The sequence below is a fragment of the Rousettus aegyptiacus genome, unplaced genomic scaffold (assembly GCF_014176215.1).
Source record: "Rousettus aegyptiacus isolate mRouAeg1 unplaced genomic scaffold, mRouAeg1.p scaffold_m13_p_10, whole genome shotgun sequence".
In the NCBI taxonomy this organism is placed as follows: domain Eukaryota; kingdom Metazoa; phylum Chordata; class Mammalia; order Chiroptera; family Pteropodidae; genus Rousettus; species Rousettus aegyptiacus.
The window spans coordinates 83,304,588-83,330,247 of record NW_023416285.1 but is presented as its reverse complement, the minus strand read 5'-3'; the positions used below and the strand labels follow the sequence as shown (position 1 = coordinate 83,330,247).

At 36.1% G+C, this 25,660-nt stretch overlaps 1 protein-coding gene across 4 annotated transcripts in view; it reads left to right on the top strand.

The window, feature by feature from the left end:
• Positions 1-25,660, top strand: part of MYO3A (myosin IIIA) — a 186,788-nt gene that overhangs the window by 68,475 nt on the left and 92,653 nt on the right. For all 4 annotated transcript variants that reach the window (XR_001594451.2, XM_016124960.2, XM_016124949.2 and 1 more), the window contains exons 10-14: positions 16,361-16,460; positions 18,130-18,246; positions 19,440-19,544; positions 19,639-19,722; positions 22,965-23,167. Coding sequence is in view for 3 of the 4 variants with exons in the window: in XM_016124960.2 (XP_015980446.2) it covers positions 16,361-16,460; positions 18,130-18,246; positions 19,440-19,544; positions 19,639-19,722; positions 22,965-23,167 (609 nt within the window). In the remaining variant the exon portion in view is untranslated. The remainder of the gene's footprint in view (positions 1-16,360; positions 16,461-18,129; positions 18,247-19,439; positions 19,545-19,638; positions 19,723-22,964; positions 23,168-25,660) is intronic.

Sequence of the window (25,660 nt, the reverse complement as noted above, 5' to 3'; positions counted from 1 at the left end):
CTCCACTATCTCTTTGGCTGTGTATCTTTCTGTTGAGAGAACCAGGGCGATGAGATCCGTCCCTTTGTCCATGACTGGCTTTTTCTGCAGGACGCCCAAAAGGTTTTCAGTAATTTCGCCAAGCTGTGTCTTAGCGTCAATCTTTCCATAACAGTTTTGTTTCCCTACAATGTGCTGGAGCAGGCTCGCACTGGCTCATGGGAGCCAACTGGATCTTCGTTTTCTCAATCTTTTTGTATGCTAAAACCGAGCACCTTGCCCCACCTTTGAATGCGCTCATGTTTATTCTGCATCTCGTTGCTTTTCTGTCACGATAATCCTCCATTTCTTTTCTGAATTCAACTAACTGTGTTTTTATCTGTTTGTCTTTTACCTTCTTAACTCTTCATTAAAGCTTCATAGTTTCTCTTGAGGATTTCTCTCCTTTCATGAGGGATCGTATAAGAAATGTATTCGAGGGATGAAGAACGTTTTGTCTGAAATTTTGCCATGATTTTTTCCTGTGCTGTATATTCTCCATCTGCCTTTTGCTTATAATCCTTAACTTTTTCTTTTTTTTTTCCTTTTTTCTTCTTTCTTTTTTCTTTTTTCTTTCTTTCTTTTTTTTTTTTGTTTGTTAAAAAATCTATATGGTGATAAATCTTTTCTCAGGTGGAAGTGGGAATAACTGTGTTCTAGCGAAAAATAAATGGGAATAGTAAAGTATGATTTAAGTATTTAGCTTGGATTAGGTTGGTTCCCTTGAACACCCTCCACCAATGTGTATTTTCATCGCCTTGACACAGCTCTCTTCAGTTTTAAGACTTTTAAGACTTTAAGAAGTCAGTGTACAGGGCCATTGGTGGTACCAACCCAGGTAGCTCCATTCACATTGATTCTCTGTGGCTCACAGCAAAAACCCCTAATGATAGTCTTTCTGTATCATTATGTAGCCACTGCCACTGCCTCCCCTCTTCCCTTTGACCTGCCTCCCCCTGGCCACTGGCCATCTCTCTGCTGCACAAGTAGGTGATGCGTAACTGTCCCATGGTCTTCTTCGGCTCCCTGCCTCTTGCTCTCCTGCACGTTGGCCAGGATCCTTTCCTGCTTCCCCCTTGCCCTACCCACGCTCCTGGAACTCATGGCTCCAAGCAAAGTTCATTGCAAAACCTCTCAGGGCTGTGCACTTTCTTTTAGAAAAGTCTCTTTCAGTACCGATTGAGGTCTGAGGAGTCATGTGCAGGTTCTCAGCTTTTTTTTCTCATTTTAACACAGTTTTCACAGCATTTGACAGTTATGCTTAATAGTGGCTTGAGGCTACAGCTATATCTGTCTTTCATGAAAGAAAGAGACTTTTCTCTACTTTCCATTCTTTTTGTTGTTTAGTGAGTTTTAAGGGAAGAGAACAATTACTTTACTCTGTGATCCTTAATTTGAACTAACAAAGATAGCATTACCATTTTTAGCTATATTAAACAGACTTAAATTTTTACTTGTTCTAAAAATATTTCTCCTTTTTCTTGTAATTTTATAATTATTTTATTTAAAGACGTTCCCAAAAATGATCACATTTGATTTCATGGGATAAAATACTATGAATCCAACAAGTATATGTACTTAAATAGAGCAAAATATAACACATTTTCTAAAAAACACACACACAATTTCCTGAAAAATTCTGCATGTTCATCTTTTGGCCTTTCTCTTAAAGACATTATTCTTTAAAAAATGTTTACTCTAGAGAGAAAAAATAACCTAAAGGATTCTCAAGAGCCTTAACCTACATTATAAAGGTTGTAAGAAATAACGCAATATGGCCAATTTGTTTCTTTTCTTCCAACTTAGCAATGGCTTAGAATTTGACTGCATCCATATTTGGTATTGTTGCCAAAAAAATAGACACATTTGCACAGAATCACATTTACTGTTGAATTCTGCAGTGCCTCAGAGGAGACAGGACACTAAAGGTGGATGAAACTGTGTTTGCAGCAAAGCAAGATACAGGAAATGCAGGAGATGCAGGCGACGCACAGGTGATGGACAGCAGAGCACCCCCCTCCCTGAGCGTTTTCGGATTTTTAGTTTCCTAAATACATTTTGCCATCGTGCCAAAGGCCCGAGTCATAAGCTAAACTTTTTATCCATCATTTTGCTGGGAAGGGGAGAGAAATATTTTTTAAGGTAGTAGTCAAGATTTAGAACAGAATATTTTAGTCTTTGAGTAGAATTCAAAATGACATTCCCCTCATTCCTTACTGCCAGGCACATAGAGCTTTATCTCTGTCTGCTCAGCTGTCCTAATCTTGTTTGCGTCCCCATTTAGTTTTGTAATCTCTGCAAAAAAAAAAAAAAAAAAAGTGCTGTATTTAACAGAATTTTTAGTTTTGGAAGATTATGATTCACTTTGAAGTTAGATTTGTGTTCATTGATATAAATACAGCTGGGTTTTTATTTTTAAATGAAGAGATCTAAAGTCAAAACGCCTTTTTTTTTTCAAAAAGTAGAAAAGAAAAGGAAATAAATACCTATGGCTATTCTAGTCTTGGGAATTGAAACTAAAATAGAATACTATTATTTTATAGCTGATTATTATATAGGGGAACTGTACCACAACTTTCCCTCAAAAAATTACACATATATTTATATGTGTATGTATGTATGTATATAATTATGTAAATACACATATAATTAAATTAAATTTTAAGTAAAATTACATATATACATATTAAAATTACATATACATATATTTAATACATATATTAAATATAAATATATATATGAATACATATTAAATAAATACAAATTATAAATATATATTAATTAAATTATATATACGTGTATATATGTGTGTGTATGCATATATATAAAAAATATTATAAAATATTACCTGGCAGCTCAGCCTAAAATGTGTGTGTTGTTCCTTGTCCATGAATGATAGTGTAATTTTCCCTGTATTTATTCAAATAAAGTAGACAGAAGTCTTGAATTCTTTGGGGGCAGTGTTAAATTTGATATGCCAATCAAATGTGAAAGTAGAGTTATCAAGTAGGCAGTGGAATGTGATAGTTTTTATAAGTCATTTGCTCATAGCGGTGTTTAATGCCATGGCTCTGACGAAGTCACAGATTGTGTGCTTAGAAAGAGAAGTGAAAGGGGTCTAGGGCAGAGCTCTGGAGGGTACCAGCATTTAGGAGCCCAGCAGACAAAGAGGCGTCAGAACAGGAACTTGAGGGACTATGGCCCTCTACAGAGGAAGACCAGGGGAATGTGGTCTGTTGCAAACCACACGAAACAAACTATTTTAAGAAGGACAGACAAGACTTCTCATCTAAATAGTGCTGAAAATTTAGGAAAAATACAGTAATGCAGAATTCGGACACAGAAGGTTTGTCAATGGCCTTGACAAGAGCCATCTCAGTAGGGTGGGACAGAGGAAGCCCCAGTTGGTTAAGGAGTGGTTAAGGAGAGAGGTGAGGTGAAGAAGGAGAGGGAATATGAACTACTCTTTCAAGAAGCTCAACTGTAAGAGGAGGAGAAATGAGGCAGTAGTGAAGGTATGGAGGATCACAGAGATGGTTAAAGGTGGGAGATACTGGAGCCCATCTGAGTATCACAGGAGAGGTTGATGAAGTCGGTGAGAGGTCATCCTTACGGCAGTGAGTTCTGGAGAAAACTGGCATAAGATAGAAGAATTGGCCTTTGTTCACAGAGAGACGGTTAATGCATGTAACCAAAGAGGAGGTTACAAGAATAAGGTGACACAAGGTGAAATTCTACTGACTTGTTTAAAAAATATGCACAAAGAATACAGGAAGCAACAAAATGTCAGTAGTGGTTATCCCTTGGTGATAAAGTTAGAGGTGATTTTTTTCTTAGCGATTTTTTGGTATTTTTCAATATTTTAAACAAAAAAGAAATGGATATTATTTCAATACTTGGAATAAAGAAAACGTGGTAAAGATAATTACGCACACTCTCCAGTGACCTTTCATGCTGTCATTCTTGAATAGGCGAACTCCACGAAACTCCCCAGCCATGTTTGCTCTTAACCAGATACATTTTCTGTAATGATGCTTGTCCTACAGATACTTACAGGGGCCCTGGTAACACAGCTCTTCCTATTGAAGGAGCTCTGCTGCTCCCTCTCTGAAACAAAACTCTGCTTACAGAAACTGTGCCTTCTCTTATTTGTCTCTAAGCCAAGAGTAGGGAGAACAAAGGCAGATGGAGAATAGCCATCAATTTTCTTGCAAACACAGATGTCAATTTTATTTCAACAGCTAAAACCAGGTCAGTCCATCTGAAATAACAGAACAGAGAAGTCACATTCACAGCAGAATCAGACAAGATTTCCCAGTGGAAACATTTTTCTTCAGTCTCTAGATAACTGATTCCTTTTAAAGAGCCCACAGGCACACTTCCACCCTGCGCAGAACCACTTAAAAGGGATTACCAGATGGTATATGTTGCTTAAAATTTGCTAATAGCCATAATAAAATCAATCTTGTTAATAGGTGAGATTGTGCCTATTGTCCAAGTCATAAACAAAAGATCATATACTTCTTTTTTTTAAATAAATCGATTTAGTACATTGGTTAGACATTTATAATGTTCATAAAACAATCCTCCCAACTGCTCCCTCCCTCCCCTGGCCCTCCACTTAGCCATCATATTAATGCTAACTGCATTCCCTTTTCCATGCTCCCTGTGCCCAACCATCAACTACTAATTTGCCTTTAACACTTCACCCCATTCTCCCAGCCTCCCAACCCCTCTCCGCTCTGTCCGTCACCAAATTGTCCACCATATTTGTGAGTCCGTTGTTGATTAGTTTATTCTTTTTGTTCCTTTACTTCTTGATGCTTCTTAGTTACAAATCAAAATCTATGCTAGAGAATAACATTTATTCTGTTTCTTGGAGAGGTAACCATGCATATTGAAATAGTACAAAAATAGTCAGTAAGAAATAGTTTCCTTCTCACCTATTTCTCTCCCCAAAGGCAACCAATATATGCAGTTTCTTCTGTATATTTCTAGAGATATTCTATTTGTATATGAACAAGTAGCTAGAGCATTAATGGAAAATCTAACAAGCCCCTTTTAATGTTTAATTCAATCATTTAATATTCTGAATCACTTTACTGAAAACATCCAGGATGGTCAGAGAGGCCTATAATGTTAAAAACCACTGAAAATTAGAGGTCAGAGAGTGTTTAATATTTTTCTAAAATAAAAGTGTAAAGAGATTGAGGAAGAGATTTAATAGTTTAAAAGTTCATTTCTATATCTCTTCCCCCAACATATTGGTCAGATGAAATGAGATATCTAACCTATTCCACAACTAGCTGGTAAGTTCTTAATGTAGTACTTAGCATTTCATGGTTTAATTTTTAAAGAGAATTTCACTCTCCTAGTCATAATGCACACATTAATCTTTAATACACTTATTTTTTAAAAAGTGCTGTACCCGATGAAGCACCTGTGGTTGATAGTCCACATCCCCTCCCCTCCAGCACCTTCTCCTTCCCCTAGATTTCTTGCCTATCAGAGGGTCAGCTAGCTATGGCTTACAAGCTAAATTTGGCCTCTTCGTTTATCTATAGTTGCTTCCACACCATAAAGATAAGGTCAAGTAGTTGTGACGCGGGTCACACGACCTCCAAAACTGAAAATACTTATCTGGCCCTTTCCAAAGACATTTGCCAATCCCTACCCCAGAGCATGGCATCTTGGTCATGGTAATGAAGGGGCAAAGGCACTAGAGAACAGAAAAATCAAGAAGTGATTTTTAAATGTGGCAATAACAAAATTATAATGGTACAGAATATATTGAGTAGGAACATGCTAAGTTTATCCAAAATCCCTTTCTGTTTATTTATTTCAAAAGCTTTAGTACACACATGGAGAAAATAGCAGTGGGGCTACTAGCATAGAGATCTAGAGTCAATTAAGGAAGATGCTAACATAGGTGCAGAGTTTTATCCACTTCCATGTACAGTTGACCCTTGAACAACATGGGTTGGAACTACGTGGGTCCATTATACATGTTTTTTTTTCCAATAAATACATACAGTACTATAAATGCATTTCCCTTTTGATCTTCTTAATAACATTTTCTTTTTCCTGGCTTACTTTGTTGTAAGAATACAGCGTATAATATATATAGCATATGAAATAAGTGTTAATCGACTGTTTATGTTATCAATAAGGCTTCTGGTCAACAGTAGGCTGTTAGTAGTTAAGTCTGGGGGAGTCAAAAGTTAGATGGATGTTTTTGACTATGGGGTGGTTGGTTGGCACCCCAACCCCCACATTGTTCAGAGGTCAGCTATATCACTTTTTCAACCTTACCCTTCCTTTCAGCATTGTTACAAGTTTTATGAACTTGTTTTTTTACAGTCCAGATTAAAGCGTGTCTCTAAGGAATTATATGCAAGAGAGGAAGGGCTCTGTGAATGAAGACAGCAATTAAAACTGTAGTGGGGGCTGGGTGACTATGGCATCTGTCCCTGCAGTCACTGCCAAAGTTGTTCTGCCGATCTGGCTTCCTTCCCCACCATCGTTTCAGATACCACTTGGCCAAAGGGGACAAGCTGCAAATAAATACAGACTACATTTCTAGGCCACATCCGTGAGAGCCTATGCTCCCATTGGCGCTACCAGTTGTGACTTTGTTACTAGAATTTAAAGATGGATAAGGAAACCAAAATAAAACCATTGATTAAATTTCTATTTAACAGAGGATTGCAAGACTACCCCAGTGGCTCCTGAATCCCCTTAGAAGATAGAGCTTGATATTTACCAGAGGATATTTAACCAAAGTAAAAGCAAATAAAGCTGTTGCATTAAAATAGTACAACTGAATAGTAAAGATAAAAACTTTAACATCGAACAGCAATAGTTGTTTCTTTTTTCAGTGTGTAGAACTGCAGTACAAGTGAAGCCGTAATAACCATCCCTGAGGGTATCTGTGACCTTTGACAACACAGAAAGAAAACATTTATAGTCTGAAACTATGTCTCTCCAGTATTACAGAGTAAATGAAAAATATGATCTGGCTAACAAGCTGTACTTTTCACAAGAGATCAAAAATCTTGTAGAAAGATTCTGACTTTGCTTTCTACAAGTCTTACAGAAATTTAATATTGAATAAAGTAACAAGAATGGAAACCAGTTCTATAAAATAAAGGCAAAAGGCAAATGTTAGAAGTATAAAATTATCTTGAAACATGTATATGTATTTCAATTGTTAATAACCAGAGTTAAAAGTCAGGAAAAAAATTTTGGTCCCACAGTAGATGAACATTTAGTAAAAGCAAAATACTCATCCCTTTACCCAAGAAATATATCTTGAGCACCTACCATCTGTGAGAATCTGATCTAGGAGTATGGGATATATCAGTCAAAAGATTTAATTAAAACAAACAAACAAACAAAGAAAAACTCTTTTCTTATTTATGGTGCTTACACACCAGTGGGAAAACTCAGACAATAAATGTAATAAATTAGTATGTGATGCAGTATATGAGATGGTAATGAAGCTAAAGAAAAACTAAGGCAAGGTAAATTGGATTGGGAGTCCTGGGATGGGGAGTGACGTAGAATTGCAATGTTGAAAAGAGGGATCGGTCAGACCTCACAATGGAGGGAGGTGTTTTAGACTCCCCAGGCTGAGAGAGGAGTCGGGGGAGCAGCTGAGGCAGGAGCGCTCCACGCACAGAGTGCTCCACGCACAGAGGCACCCCCGGGAGTGAGCAGGGGAACAGCGCTGGAGGAGAAGGTCTGAAACAGTGAGGGGTGGGGCCGGAAAACATGGGGTCTTTTTCTGAATGACATGGGGCCATTGGAGGGGACTGACCGGACAGTGACATATCTGATTTAAAAAGGTCATTTTCACTATTTGGAATAACTCAAGTCAGAAATGATGGGGGCTTAAAGATCAGGGTGAGAGTAGTAGTGTTTTTACCTCAGAATTAGATGTTTAAGATTTTATTAAATACTCTATTTAGGATTTAGAAAGAGATCAGAATATTGTTCAGTTTTAAGAAATCCCCTTTTTTACCCAAATATCAAGTCAGGAGTTCCAGGCAAACTTCTTATACTGTTCTTACACATGTTCTGTAGCTTTCACGACGTCTGATTTTTTTTTCTGTCTTTTCTGTATTCCTAACCTCAGTCAGCTCTGTCTCAATCAATGGCGCCATCATCTCCTCAGTGCAGATGGAGAGAAAAGGGGATTTAAGAAATGTTAAGGGATGAAAACAGCATAATTTGGTGACAGAGTGCATATAGGAGGTGAGGGAGGTGGAGATTTCTGGAGTGTGCAACTAACTAATTGGATGGTGTGCCAGTCAGTGAGATGAGAAATGCTGGAGGAGTTCCGGGCCTTCCAGATCGTGCTTTGCTTTCTGGAAGTCTGTAATTTAAATGCATTTGAAGACATCTCCATTTCTTCCCTGACCTAGTTTCCCCAGCCTCCAGCCTCATGCGCTCTGGCTTCTGGCTGAGGCTCATCATCACTGTCCCGGGGCACGTGCCTTGCAGTTGTCACTTTACACAGGCCTTTTCAAGTTCGGCCACCCACCAGAGAGCACCCCACTCGTAAAAACTCTTCCTCGGGTTATGAAATCCTACTCTTACTTAAAGACCAAGATAAAATGCTGAACTACTGAAAAGCATTCCCAGTTCAACAGAATGTAATTCTTTCCTCCTCGTTACTTCCGTAGCATTTAATTTTTACTTCAGTTTTAACACTTGCCGTGTGCCTGGTGTTGTATTAAATGTTTGTGTTTGTATCTCCCATTAGATTAAAACTCATTAATGCAGGGTCAGGACCGTATTTCACGTGCAATAATCCTTCAACACTTACTGCCAGCCTTGCCCACAGCAGGGGCTCAATCGATATTGATGGGATCGAATTGCACACTTAGATATTTATTAAAATCATACCGATATTAGAATATTCTAAAGAAAATGCCCTCCCAAAATCTGTAGCTTTCACTTCTTATAAATGTGTATTTATTAAACCATAAAAAATGTTTTGCTTTACAATTCTGTAAAGTTTCCAGTATTTGATACTAGAAACATGAAAGTTAACCAGAACAATAATCAGTCATGATCAATTAGATATTCACTAATGTATAAAATCGTAGAAACATTTAGATGTTCTCGTGAAAATGTACATATTCATTTTTAGAAATAACAATTTACACCAAGAAAAATCATTCAAAACTGTTACAGACCCCAATAAACTCCAGCGAATTCAGTTTGTTTCAGACAAACATAGATACCATATTATGATGAAGATTGGACTAGACATCTTTCTTTGCCAATAATCATTCATTTATTCTACACATATTTATTGAGTACCTACTATGTCCAGCTACTGTTAATTTAGGTGCTTAGGTAACATTAAAAGAGACTTGTAAGAAGATGTAAAATATTTCCACAATTGCTGATCCTTTTTTGATTTTCATTCATGAAATACACTTTAGTTTTCTTATTTATTCATTACAGCTTTAATAGCTTTTACTTTTAAAGTGTTTAACTCATAGAAAAAGCTTTTACAAACCAGTTTTATACACCTGAATTAACTCTGCATGTTCTGTGTATTTTCAAAATCCATGTGGACAGATTGACTGCCAATTAATCGAGTCATATTTGCAGCAGTAGCTAGGTTTACCACCTTGATTTTAACATATTCTTCTTCAAAAATGGATGTGCCCAGATGTATCAGTCCTGGCTGAAGTTATCTTAACTTTTAGTTTATATGTTGTTAACTCTGCCATCAGGTTGTGTGCTCCATCTGAGCAGGGACCTTATCTGTTGTCTTTGTTGCTTTATCTGAGCTCCTGACAGTGCCCAAAACACATTAGATGCTCCAGAAATTTAAATATTGTTGAATGAATGAATGCATTAGTAGATATGGAAACATGCAGTTTAAGGCTCTCCCTAGTGTGTGTGTGTGTGTGTGTGTGTGTGTGTGTGTGTGTGTGTGTGTGTGAGGTGGGGGAGAAGTCCAACAAATCAGGACAAAGATGGAAATGTCATATTAACCACCTGGTTTGCTGGGTTTTGCCACAAGGTTGGACACATCACAAACTTGCTGACCTCACTTTTCACAATTTTTAAAATTAAAGGAAATTGGACTGCATTGTATTTCACTCTCTTTGCTCTGATGCCCCGCGATCTTCTATATTAATTGTATAGCTTTTTAAATGTTCAGCTAAGTTTAAAGCTGAACAACAATATTATTGATGCAACTAATCATACCACTTGAAAGAGTAGAAATATGAATCATTCAGTTGTGCGACTTTGTCATGACAGCTATAACTGTTTTTTTTTTTTAATTTTCCTCATTTTCTTGATAATGTTTAAGGCCCCACTAAGTGACCGCAACACTAACCGTGCTTTCCAGAGCAGCCCTTTACCAATGACCTCGTCTGGCAGTTATTGGTGATGCAGAAATACAGGTGTGGAGAAATACAAATAGGCAAGTCCAGTGGCCAGCAGGCCTCTCCAGTTAAACTGACCTCAACTCTGAACCAGCAAGAGATGGGAGGGAAATTTGCTAGGACCAAAATGTGCTAGGCAACCATGTGCCTTGTCACCACATTCCTCTAGCACCTAACAAGGCTTAAGCTCTGTTGCCCATAAAATCAGCCATGAACGCTGCAGTGAGAATAGAGAGGAGAAAAAGAATTTGTTCACCTCATCTCCCACTGTCTGATACAATGCGTAATTCGTGCTGAGATACTACCATCAGGGTGTATGTGGGATTTAATAATAAACACAATGAAATCCTTCGAAAACAATGATGTTCATGAATTAGCAAGGCCCGGGCTCAAATTCTTCTTCCCTTTGCTCCTTTGATGCTGAGTCCAGTGTCATGTATTTACAGTTCAAGTTCGTTCAGGGTAGAGGGGTCATCTATGGAACACAGAGAGAGGACAAGTAAATAAATATAAAGTAAATATAAATTTCGAATATAATTAAATATAAACAACAAGTAAATTTTAAATAAAAAGTAAGTTTTAAATAAAGTAAATGAGGATCGAACACAAGACCACGGGAGTAATAAAAATAATAGTTAAAATTAGCAAACATAGGCACTAAGTGAATAATAACTTTACATGTATTATATAATTTAATTTCACAACAGCCTTATGAAATGGGCTATTATCCTTTCTATTTTATATCTGAGGAAACTGAGTTATTTGCCCAAGGCCACATGTCTAATGAATGGTGGAACCACTTAATTAGAATAATGATAGCTATTATATATTAGGTATTTGCATACACCCATTTAAGCATATTACATGAAATTTTCCATGTTATTTATCCTCAAAAAATATTTTGTTGTTTGGTCAGAACATTCTGATTCTACAGCACCTGCTGTTACCTATAACTTTGGTGTTATTAATACCATGATGTAAAAAGAAAGGAAATAACTTCGGAAATAAGTTGGTTTTCCTTATAACTGTCTTGGAATTTAGTTCAGTGTCTAATAATTTATCAGATGGCCCCTAATCCTCCCTAACTTTATGGCCATCATTGCTACCTGTTCAGTCAAGCCCTACATCCCTCAGCCCCTCTATCCTTTAATTAAGAGAAATCCTAACGAGGGAACCATGCTCCAGAACAGAGGCAAGCCATCTTCACAATTACCCTGGTAAATTAAATATAAGTAGTAAAAGCTAGTTTTTCAAAGTCATAGAAAATGACTCCATAATTTCTCTTCAGAGGAAGCATTCAGACATACCCTAGGTAATATACATTTCAGTACATAAATTTATCAAACTCTTTACATTGACAAATTTTTAAATTCCAGGATTGAAAGAGGCCACAGAAATTATATGATCTAGCAATTTGGGTGTTGTCGATCTAGCTTTCAATATTTTTTAGTGATAATTATGTTTTTTAGGAAATGATAATAGAAGAAGTGAAGGGTTTTTTCCCGTGAAAAATATTCATCTACCTAGATCAAAATAGACAAGCCTAAAATCTTTATGTTCAATACAAATGTTCTTTTCATTGAGTTTCAGGAGCTCTTTGTATATTAAACATATTAACCCTTTGCCCATCATATATATTATAAATTTTTCCCATTTTCTTTTAACTTCTGTTTTTATTATACTTACATTAAGATTATTATGTCAAATCAATTTTATTTTATTCATTCTCTTTTTTATCTTATTATGCTTACATATTCTACCCTACTTTGTTATTACACAAATTTTTTCATCTTCTCCTAGAACACTTATGATTACATTTTTAAATCTATAAGTTTTTTAATCAACCTGGAATTTGTTTTTAGATAAGGTCCACAATTCCTAGATTTTTAATTAGCTGTTCTAGCACAATTTTTTGTTTTTCCTTCTCTACTAATTTAAAATGCCATATTAATCATATAATGTGTCCTTAAAATATATGACCTTAAATTATAAAGTATTCACTACTAGAATTTTAACTGTTCTTGGGTATCTTTACTTAGCAATAATGTTTATTTTTCGAGTACAGTAAAATGATTTGTTTCTTTACTGGAATATGTCCCTCCACTCTCTGGTTTTCACGCTCTACCCTTTGATTAGAATACTTCATTGGCTTCCTGAGTCCAGGGAACACAGCATCCTGTCTCCTGCCTCCATACACACTCTTTTCCCCTTTTTCCCATCAAATAGTCTGACAGCCTCCCCTAGACTTGTATACATATAAAAGGCTAGATTTAATATTTTCCATTAAAACAGAATTACAGAATTGAATTCTGTGGATGTTAAAAGTGTACCATGGTGAGAAGAATGGTAAGTCAGACAGGTTTTGGCACCTGAGCTGCATTTTATCTTTAAAAGATTTGCCAGAAATGGTGGGATGTGAACTAAAAGAGAAGGACATAGGATTGCTCACTCTGACAGACACCGTCCTTCGCACACTCGCTGGTTGGGCAGGGTTCGGTATTGCAATTTAAGCTACCAATTATACTTTCCACCTTTGTATCCTTGATGCCAAGCATAGAAAGATGAATGACAGTTGCTTTTTCTCACGATTTCTCCCTGTCTGGCAGGAACAATGAACATGCATATACCTAATGAAATGTAAAAGCAGCTGTATTTAGTGGTATAATCTCTGGAAAATCCTGCAGTGGCTTCACAGAGAGGGTGATACTTGAGCCTGATTTTGCATGATAAGTAGAATTTTTGCCAGACATCGAGGGAATAATTCCAGGCAGAGAAAACAGAATGAGCAAATTACAGAGTTTTGAAAATACTTGACATATCAGGAAATGTTCTGCACAGAGATAATGGCCAATGATGCTGGAAAGGTTGTTTGAGGCAAGATTGTGAAGGTCCATGAATTCCACGCCAGGAAATTTTTAAGTCGTACTGTAGAAAATGGAAAGCCATTTGAGGTTTTTAATCATCGCAGTATCAAAATCTTTGCTACGTTTTTGGAAATTAATACCCAAAACATCATGGAGGATGAATTCACAAGAATGGAGGAGTAGCTCCAGCCAGCCAAGTATTGATCCTCTGGCTCTTAACCATCCACCCCTTGTCATTTTCTAGGAACAGTCTTTAGCTGCCAAATGGACCCATAAAAAAACAGATAAAAAATTCAGGGCTCTTCACTTCAATCAAGTGGATAGTTGGATTTCTTTTTCTATTTTCTTAAAAATAATATATTATATGAGTCTCTTTGGAAATAGGGGGATAAATAAAATGATACTTGTTAAGTTCAGCAAATATGGAGACCAACTGTATGGCAGTCCTGTGCCGGAAATCACGGGGGTAGGCATTCATTCATTTATTCAGCAAACGTTTATTGATGTCCTACTATGTTCTAAATGTTCTGCTTTTTCCTGGGATGCAACAGGGAACTAAAGACACATAGTCTTGTTCGTCTATGAGCTTACATTGTAGCAAAGGATTCAAATATTAACTAAATTATCCATACAAATAAGTGTAAAATTATAAATTTTTGTAAGTGCTACAAAAATTCTTATGGGGAAACCTAAGAACTACAAGTAGGAGTAAAAGTATTCCTATTATTAGATAAGAGTTTTATATCAGATGTATGATTTGCAGGTATTTACTCCCAGTCTGTGGCTTCGTTTTTTGTTCTCTTAAATGTGTCTTTCATAGAGCAGAGTTTTTAATTTTAATGAAATCCAACTTATCAGTATTTTTTTCTATGGATGGTGCTTTGTTGTTGTATCTGAACATTCATCTCCACACCCAAGGTTATCTGGATTTTTCTTCTCTGTTATCTTCTAGGAGTTTTATAGTTTTGAATTTTACATTCGGGTCTATGATCCATTTCTAATTCTTTATTATGAAAGGTGTAAAGTTAGTGTCTACATTCATTTTTTAAAATTTTTGTACGTGGATGTGTCCAGTTGTTCCAGCAGCATATGTTGAAGAGATGACCCTATCCTGAGGAAGCTTACAGTCTTGTAAAGGGAATGAGAGTCATACGCAAATGATTGACTGAAATGCCATAATAGATATTTGTCCTGAAGGATGTATAGAATTATGCCGAAAGGTTTAAAAGAGGTGGCATTTGAGGTGGACTGTGAAAAGCGAATAAAGTTTCATTACGCAGATGGGGTCGCAAAGGAAATAAAAACAAAAGACAAATCTTACATATTTCTTAAAAGATCACTCTGACTGCAGTGTTGAGAAAAGAGTAAGAAGGAAGAGAGGAGAGCAGGAAAACCACTTGAGAGGCTAAATGTGAGATTAAATGTGGTAGAGAAGATGGTGGTGAGAAATGTTCGGTTCTAGATATAATTTAATGATAGAGTTAAATGGATTTGTATGTAGATTACATGAGGGGTATTAGAGAAAGAGAAGAGCCAAGAACCACTCTCCGGTTTTCACCTGAACAGTAAGATAAATGGGATGAGCCTCATGGGGCTAGGGTGTTCAGGAGCACGGTTCAGCATGCGTTAAGTCTGCTGATATTCAGCATGCGTTAAGACTTCCAAGTGAAGTGTCAAGTAAGCAGTTGGATGCTTAAGTCTTGAGATTAGCAGAGCTGTCAGTATATGAATGGTTTTTAAAGCTATGGAATCAGGAAGCGAATGTAGATTGAGAAGAAAATAGCTCCAATGACTCAAGCTTGGGAGACTCCAAAATGTGACAGAAAGATGTGGAGGAACCAGAAAAAGACACTCAGTTAAGGAAGAGAGTCAAGAGAGGTATACAGGAAGCCAAGATGGAGTCTGTTATGTGCTGCTGCTAAGTTAAGGAAACAAAGATTAGAATTGATCACTAGGTTTAACCATGTGGTTGAAAAGAAATGGGTTCTCTTACTAGGCGGAGAGAAATTAAAGAAATTAAGTATAGAAAATTCTTTTGAAGATTTTTGCTGTAAAGCGAGGAAATGCAATAGTAAATGGAGGAGACGAAGTCAAGGAAGGATGTTTTTGTTTGTTTGTTTGTTTGTTTTTGATATGGGTGCTATAATAGCTGAGATGGGGAAATGAGTGATGTAGGAGTCAGAGAGGAACTAGCAGGATTGATGTCCTTGAATAAGTGAGAGGAGACAGAATCTAGTGCACAGAAAAATGGCTGGCCGCAGACAGAGATGAGGACACTTTGCCCACAGTGACTTAATTCTCTAAGCAAGAGAAAGCATTAAAGTTTACTGAGCGAGCGGTGTGATTCTTATCATTCCTCACTGTCTATTCTTTCCCCTTTCACTAACAGACAAATTCAAATGCTTTAAAGCATGTCCAAAAATAAACATTGAAAAAAGTTTCCCCCAAAATAAAACGGATAATAATTTTGAAACAAACCCTTGGGCTTATCTCAGCAACTTCTCCAGCTTCCATGTCAAATCAAAATCCTTATGCTGTTAGGCAAAGTTGCGGAAATATTTTACTTTGAAATAAACTTCCTAATGTCTGAAATCAGTTTTCTAAATGCACTTAACCTTTTGAAAATCCACAATGCAGTTTATTTTGTATTTTATATTTCGTTGAACAATAATTTTTTTTAATTACCATTTGTTAACTACCTCGGACAAAATAGGTAATCTAATGAATTCAGATCTCTCTGACTCACCACTTTGTAGCTGATTAAACTGCACATAGGAATCTAGAGGAAGCTTCAAAGCAAATTATGTATAAGATAGTTCTTGATAGGAATAATGAACTCTTGATCGTCCGTGAAGTAAGTTTAACATGTCACATTTTTCCAGTAGAGAAAAGCAACTAATCAAATACATTAGGCTATTCTCTGGTAAGTTGTTATCATTGAATTTAGTAAATCAGCTTCATAGAAGTTTTCCAGTCTCATATAAATCTAAAAAGTTACTTCTACTATGATCAGCAATAAGCTGTCAAAGCAGAAAGGGTTTTTCTTTTTGTATTGTTCCACAGACATGAACGTATTCACACCAAGAAAAGTAACTTCAACAGATCTCTGATTTCCAGTCTGAAGGAAGTAGATGATTTAGCGACTCTAGAAGTTCTGGATGAGGTAAGAAACTCAGTTTAATTGAACTTAAATATTCTAGATTTTTTTTTTAATTTATAGAAGTGATGTGAGCCGGAGGTGGTTTGAATGGCAGCTGTACGTCTCATGCTTCCTTTGCTTCTGAGCTTCCTGATTCTTTCTCTTATCTTCAGTTTTAATACATGTAACTCGAATTTCCAGATCGTTCCAGCCTGGGGTCAATTTTTCTTCTTTTTTTCCTTTTTTGATACTCAAATTGCAAAGGTGTGCATGCCCGTGAGCATGACTTGTTTTTAGGTCATGACCCTTCCTCCCCTCAATTCCTTCTGGAAGTTTCGCAGAGATGATTTCCTGAGGTTAAAAAGTCGCCTCCGACAACCCCGCTGTGGCACCCTTCCACCTACTCCTCGCCGGTTCCCCTCTCAGGGGCTGCACCTGGAGGCCTCCAGGGCACCTCGGAGCCTGTCTGTCACCACGGTCAGTGGTCCCCCTTGTGAGAGCACAGAACTCCTACTCTCCCAGAACTAACCTTTTAGGGCATTGAATTCTGCTTGAAACTCCTTATCCCATTGTCCTCAGAAATAGCTCTAACATCTCTTGGGAAGGTACGAATGCAAGCCAGTAAATTACAGCTTCAGCCTCCTTTCCCCTCATCTCCTTTTATTCCAGATAATCAAATCATCAGAGAAATGAATAGTTTCTTTTCAGTGAAAGGTTGGGAACTCTATCCTGCTTGATCAACAGATTTTTATTTTTTAAAATACCTCTGATGCGTGCCTGAGCATTTTACTCAGAAATGCAACAAATCAGGAGATATTTTCTGAACAGAAGTAGTCATTTGGTAAATTTCGGGTTGCGTAAACAACTCAAGTACTTCCTTAAAATAATCTCTCGCAAACATCAAACATCTTGTAATCAAATCGTGTTTGCAAGTCAGAGATTGCCAAAACCTTTATGAATCCTTACATATCAAATTTTGCAGTGCTGTGAATTCCTAGGCTTATGGGTTTTAAAGAAGGCTTTGCTATCACGTTGTTGACTTATATGTTAAACCCAGGGTTGGTTTGTTTCTATTGTCTGTGCTTTCTGTTTTATCTCTTTTTTGACCTAAGATCTTTTGTTCCTCTCTTGTATCATGTATTATAAATGATGACTTCTGATGCTATTAAAATTGATTCTATGTACTCATGATTTATCAACTATGAAAGTTACTTTTCTCAACTTTTCATTCTGCCTCATAAAGCCAGATATCTAAGCAAAGGGCTAGGACATTCCACGGAGCCACTGAATAAGCTCCATTTGGAATAAAATCATGTTCACTGTATCTTCCCTTTCCTTTTCTGATGTTCCTTCTCTTTATTTCATTTTTGACATGTACTTGTTTTCTTGAAAACATATATATATATATATATATATATATATATATATAATATCTATCCACGTAATATCAAATATGTCCTGTGGAAAACATGAGTAACAATGGCATCCCCCTGTGACTCCCAAAACCAAAAACGCCTGTGGAATGAAACATTAGTTGCTGATCCAGTGTTACATTTTAAACAGTCAATACATTTATTTCTTTATGAGCCTTGGTCCAGATTCCAGACATTTCATTTATTATTGTTTACTTTTCAATTGTAATTGACCATAAAAAGATTTTTAAGAAAAAGAAATTATTGTTGTCTTATTATAGAATACAGTCTCAGAGCAACTTGAGAAGTGTTATTCCAGAGATCAGATTTATATCTATGTGGGAGATATACTCATTGCTCTCAACCCTTTCCAGAGTCTGGGTCTTTATTCCACAGAGGTATGTGACATGGCTTGTGTTCTTGTACTTTGTACTAATAATTATACTATTCAGATATCTAAATTAATTTAAACGATGCCAAAGAAAGTTTAATTCAGTGCCTGAATAAACAGTTAAGTAATTGTTGAAACATAGAGACAGGAAAAAATAGAAGATGAATCAATCTGGCTATAGTATGTGGTCTTCATTTTTCCAACAGTATGTGGCAGAATGTTAATTACTTTCGATTATTGATAACTGGTCTGTACTAGGTATCATATCAATAAACAGATGCCTAAAAAAGGTGTGTACTTAATGTTTACCTCTGGACCAAGTAAGAGAGAGTCAAAAGTATAATTATGTTGTTCATATTAGTAATATATACCTGATAGCTATAAAACTTGTCATTATGAGTTTAAATATTCCTTTTGACATATGGATTGGTTTTTAATATCAAGCAATGCATGTTTTATGCATAGTTTAAATATATAATAGTATTCTGGAGTTAGACTAGGCTGGTTTTCATCTCTAATTGGACCCATTCTTTTCTAGCTATTTGTGTACTCTGGAAATTTATTTAATACTGGACCTAAGAGTTATTTTTTTGGATTTGAAAAATATATAATTCTGTCGTCCTTAAAAATTTATAAGAATAATGGCAAATTTATGAACCTTGACTTAAGTGTCAGAGATCTGGGCTTTAGTGCAAATTCTGCTATTAATTAACTATATGATCTTGGACAAATAAAGTGAAAGAACGTATGTGAAATGATTTAAAGGAAAAAAGTAGTGATCATATGTCAAACATTATTATATCCAACAGTCAACAAAATGATACCTGATTGCCTTGTTTATAAAATGTCTTTTTATTTAAAGAAATAATAGTATTTTAAAACCTTAAGTACCACTTCCAAGAGAGTCTTTTTTTAAATACTGCCGCCAGAGGGATATTATATCATGTTGTCATATCATATGTCTGGGCTCTTTATGTCAGGCTTGTGTTTTACATGATTGCACATGAATTGTGCAGTGTGTGTGTGTGTGTGTGTGTGTGTGTGGTGAATGTAACATGTATGTAGTGTTCTGGTGGTAAGAAACTTTATTTCAATTTATGTTTTGTTTTAAAAACTGGAGCTCTCTGTACATAATCTAGGGCTTAAACAACAACAACAAAAAAACCCTATGAACTATATACATATATCTTTAACCCTCAGCATTCCAAACTCTATATTGGAGCAAAGAGAACTGCCAGCCCTCCTCACATTTTTGCGATGGCTGACTTAGGCTACCAGTCTATGGTGACGTATAGCTCAGACCAGGTAAGGAGTCCCACGTTCTTAGAAACTCCGCTCTTGTGTGTCTAAGTTTTGTGGGGATAAAGCCTTCTTACAGTTTCCTTCTCTCGCTGTGCAGTGCATTGTGATTTCTGGAGAAAGTGGTGCTGGAAAGACTGAAAGCGCTCATCTTTTGGTTCAGCAGCTGACGGTGCTTGGAAAGGTACAGGTTAATTTTTCTCTGCCCTAACAAATATTTGTTGGATTTTAGAACCTAGTATGACTGATTAGATTAATATTCACTAATTCTCACATTTAATAACACACAAATTAAAAAACACTTGTTATCCTTTATTAATTTAAAATATAACAAACAATATAAAAAGCAATGCTCTGTTTTGAGGACTTTTCTTAATTTTTAGTCAGTAAAGCTTTATAACTGTTGTTTTCTCTCTTTTTAGCCCCAACACAGTCACTGTATGCTTTTTCTTTTTTTATTTTCTCTCCTTTTGTTGCTAGCAGGCCAAAGAGAAGTTAATCTTACAAAAATCAATTGTATTTTTATAATTATACATATATACCAGAAATGATCAATTGGAAATTGAAATTTAAAAGTATCATTTACAATAGCATCAAAAAACATGCACTATTTAAATCTAAATCTTATAAAACAAATGGAAGTGTTGTATGCTGAAAAGTAGAAAAAGTTGATCAAATTCAAAAAGAGCTAAATGGAAAGATATACCATGTTCATGGATTAAAAGACTTAATATTGTCAACATGTCAATTCTCCACAAATTGATCTGTGAAAAAAGAACATTACCTAATTTTAAGTCTTACTATGAAGCTGCAATAGTTGTTAGATACAACATAAAAAGCATAATCCATAAAAGAAAAAATTAGATTTCACCAAAATTAAGAACTTCTGTTCTCTGAATGACAGTTAAGAAAGTGAAACCACAAGCTACAGACTCAAACTATTTGCATGTCATATATCTAATAAAAGATTGTATCCTTAATATATATATTTTTAAAACTTAAAATTCATTATTAAGAAATCAGATAATTAAAAAATGAATAAAAGAACACCAATACAAGTAATGAATGAATTTTATTAGATGAAATTTGAATAAATCTCAAATGTGTTATGCTTGGTCAAAGAAGCCAGATTCAGAAGACTACATACCGTGTGATTCAATTTATATATCATTCTGTCAAATTTAAAATTATAGGAACAGAAACAGATCAGTGATTTTCACTGGCTGAGGATAGAGGGAGGTGTTGACTACAAAGGATAATGATACAGTTTTGAGGGATGATGGAATTATTTTATTTGTGGATTATATGATTTTAAGTGTTTAAGAGCTTTCAGAACTTTGCACTGTAAAGGACGAATCTAACTGTATGTAAAGTATATCTTAATTTTTGAAAAAGGGAATTCGATGATAGAGACTTGGTTTGATCTTCTGGGTAGAGTCCTTGATATGAAATAGGTGAAGAATTATATGTTTTTATTAAACTAATAGCTAAAAAATTCATTGTGCATAACTCATCCCTGTGAAAATTTTTATTGTGATCTACATAGTTATAATTAGAATCATGTTAAAAATTTTTGCCCTCATTTAATTATAGGAATTTTGTGTTACAAAGTATTACAGGTACAAGGCCAGATCTAACCTCTCTATAAAAGAGTGAGACGTCATAGTGTCAAAACAATTGCTTAATTGAGTCTAATTCATTTTCAAAATAATGAGTTGAAAGAATTCCATGTTCCTGCTAAAAATCAATTAACTCTTTTTAATAGTTTCAATCATGTGTAATGGTGTGGAATAGAAATACACTTTGCTTGTGGATTACTGTAACCTCTACTGACCAGACCTGTGACCCCAAAGAGCCTGGGGGACTGGAAGAGCCTGAAGAGACCAGGAAGGTGTTGCCCCCTCAGGGCTGTCATCTCAGTCCCTTCCCCATCCCCACGCGCATCAGCTTCCCCTCTCCTTATGATGAGGATGAGTATCATTCTAAAAAGTTTTAAGTACAGTGAAACAAGATGTGATTTTGGAGGGGGAAGGGTAGCAAGGCACAGCGTACTATCCTGACATGGAAGAGTTGAACACCTGAGTTAATTTATTCAAGCCTTTGTAATAGACGGGCCTTTGCCATTCTTTCTTGATTTGCGGACAGATAAAGGTTTTATCAATAATGGATTAACTTGTGCGTGGTGAATATTATTTTGTAGATGTCAGAAAACTTGTTTATCTAATCTCTTTATCTTGTTCTAGATCTAAATGTGATTTAATATTAATTGAGGATGGCGATATATATTCACACACACACATACATACATCTCAGAATCCTACCCTTATCAGGTCTTATCATGTTTTTTACTTATCTCCTTGATAAAGACTTACCAGGTACAAACATGGGAAGTATTGAATTTACATGTGTAATATGCAGTTCCAAAACCTTACTTAGCTGGGCATCAATACTTAATACAGGGAATGAAAATGTTATCTCACCTTTTTCATGAGTGCAAGACCAGCTCCAAACAACATTTCAAAAGAGCTAAGTTTGTCCCAATTCTTGTTACTCTCTTCTCTCAACCCTTATTGCCTCTTTTAGAAAATACCCAAAATCCTTATATGACCTTATAACCTCACCATGAATGTCCCCTCCAGCCCACTCACATTCTATCATAGCCTGTGTTCCAAAAATACCTACTTCTCATCTCCCTGACTTCCAAAATGTTGATACCTTTCACACAGCTGAGCTCAGCAAGGTATTTCACTGCAAATAATCTATTTGATCCAGTTTCTGCCAAGATGTGATTGACTGATACCACTTTAAGCTTCTCAGAGTAGACAATGCTTTTCTAAAGGAGGCTGGCTTTTAATCCAAATAAATTTCTACTTAGTGGAATTTCAAGTAAAGTGACAAAGAAAGAAAAGTAACACTTGTTTGAGGGGAAGAGAACTTGAGATGAAGTAGGAAAGAACAGAGGGACAGGCAAGTAGGCCCGTTGGCCTTGCCTGGGATTCCCCACCCACACATCTAAGATGTCCTTGATTTTCCCAATTATTCCCTTTCCTCTCATTTCAAATTTATACATTATCTTTACTCCCCTAGTTTCAGATTCTGGCTTTTGGGAAACATTTGGATGGGGCCCAGAAAGGAAGAAGACAAATAACAAAAGGAGACGTGTACCTCAGTATGCATAAATTGTGTTTGTAAATCACTGAACGGAACTATATTTAAATAGAAAAAGCATAGAAAGTCTCTTCACCCCTCTAATGAAGCAAGTGGGTGAATACGCATATGGGGGTGGGGAGAGAGATAGGCCACATTGCGATGTCTGACAATATGCTCTCATGCATTCGTACCTGCGTAAAGTGCTTATCAAAGAGGGATGTTAATATACAAAATTAACTTTTTATATTTTTAAATGTATCTTGACGTTTTCTCTAGGCTGGTAATATAACCCTTCAAGAGAAGATTTTACAGGTGAACAATTTGGTGGAAGCCTTTGGCAATGCCTGCACTGTTATAAATGACAATTCCAGCCGATTTGGAAAATACTTAGAAATGAAATTTACCTCTTCTGGAGCTGTGGTGGGAGCACAGATTTATGAATACCTTCTGGAGAAATCTCGAGTTATCCACCAAGCCCTGTAAGTTCGCGCCAAACATCTTCTATTTTCTGAGAAACAGCAGATATAGTGTCATAAGTGGCATATGTGTCATAAGCAACAAATGTCATACATGCCATTAGTGACATCTGTGAAATAAGCGACATGTGCGTCACAAGTGGCCGATGATGTGTCATTAGTGGCACGTGTGTTGTAGCTGATGTGTCATAATTGAAATATGTGTCATAGATGATATGCATCCCCTAAGCAACATGTGTGCCCTAAGCAACATGTGTGTCATAAATGACATGTGTCACAAATGCCATAGCAACAAAAATTCAATGAAATTTCATTGATTATCTACTACGTGCATAGTAGTTGCTATTAGAAACAAGAGGTCCCTCAGTACTGTCCTACCCTAACGTCCAGTAGAGGAGTTAAAAAATAACCTAAAATTTATGATGCCGGATGGAAAACCTATGCTTATCACAGATACAGACGGGATAAATTAGAGCGATTTCTGAGATAAGAGAGAATATATTTCTTTACACAAAACTAATGTGAAATTTAATTAGAAATAGCAGTCATTTTATTCTTTTAATAAAAAGAATTTTAAAAAGTATAAATAGACCTTTGTATCCGTTCTGTTTTTCCTATGGTTATACACAAGGGACCAAATAAAGGATTCAAGAACGGACTTTATTATGTTGATTTAAGGCACCAATATGATGTTTTGGCATTATGCTGAATGAGTTCCTTTTGGCAGTTTATAGCCGAATGACCAAATTTCTCTCCTGGCTTAATGACTCCAAAACATCTTTGTCATTCTTATGAGGAAACTATAGTCACAACATTAGATTTCTACGCTGGTGGTTATACACACACACACACACACACACACACACACACACACACACACGTTTTTTAAGCGTAGTAAGTTAGAGGCTTTCATATTTTTATGCTGATTTTATGCCAAACATATCTACGTTATTGTGATAATATATCATATGTTAAATTTATGGAAACACAAACTCTTGTTATATATTAGTACATTACTATTTAATTTAAGTGCCTTCAAATTTGCTATCATTTAATTATGATCAAATTGTGAGGATAAGTTGCCTAGAGTACAGCTTTTGAGCTCAACCCTCAATATACAAAATTATCCTTTGGTCATCAATTCAGAATATGTAAGGAAAGAATATTCGACAGATATGGTTTTTAATTGTGTTTCAACGACATGCAGGTCGACTTTGGGTAAGATATTTACATTTTAAGGACCTTTCTAGGATCTTGGTTCTGCAATTTACTGAGTATGTGATTTGAAATACTTCTCCGCACTTCAGTTTTTCATCTTTAACATGGAAATAGCAATAGTGCTATTGATTAAGATAATGCCTGTCAAGTATTTAGCACAATGACTAGCCCATCATCGTAAGAGCCCATAAGTTTAAGCCATTTTCAGCAGAACTAGTGCTGGTAGCAGAGAGAAGATTAGAAATAACATAATATAATCTTAATAACATCTAAGTACAGTACGTGGCATATTGAGGCTGTTCAGTAAACACCAGCTGCTGTTATCGCTGGATGCCCTGTGCCCAGAACTTAGTGGACATGCATGGGTGGCTTTTGCCTAAAGGAACCTTGGCGTCTTGTGGGGGTGTGGAGACTTAACTGGTTCTCAGAACAATGTGTCCTGTTCTCATAACTGTAAGACTCCTTCAGGCCTTTGGGGCAGGTCTACCTGAGAGGCTAAATGATTGAAATTTAGATGGGGCCACCACATGGCACAAAGTCAGGGGGCACCATTCACAGTAATCTCTATGTAGTTATGTGCAGGAGTGTCAGGCACATATAGAATAAATCACGGACAGTAACCCCTGGAGCTATACAATGAGGCCCTGGGTCTGTAACCATGGAAATAATCTCGAGAATGCCTGTTGAAATACTATAGGATATATTCTAGTAAATCAGGAAATTAGGATTGTATTTTAGACAGACATACTATGAATTAAGCAAGCTTTTTTTCCCAGCTGTCCTAAAGAGCTGTTCTAGCTTTACAACATCATTTCTTGTGGGAAAGCACTCCAAGTTCCAAATTTACATTCAGGTTGAAATACAACCCAGTTATAATTTAAGCACAGCTGCCTTACAGTTTTTCCATTTTTTCTACAACTTTTTAAACTGAATTTCAGTTGCATTTTTCAATTCTACAGAAGCCTTTTGGGTCTGAGGTGGCAGAAAAGAATCAGAGCAGACAATTGTGTTTTTGTTTTTTTAATGAATTTATCCTTTTTTTAAGTGAATAAGTGCTTTTCTTCTCTTTTTGCCTCTGCCCATGTCATCCCACCCCAATGGTCATCTTTGACCGTGTTTATTTTTATATTTTTAATAATGGTACAATCAATCATATAGTGCCATTATTAATGTGGCTTAAATCCTCTTCTAAATGTAGATGATTCTAAAGAAGAAATCCTTAAAAGAAGAAAGTGAGCTCATCGAAGTAAAGATCATTCTCGTAAATATAAATTATGG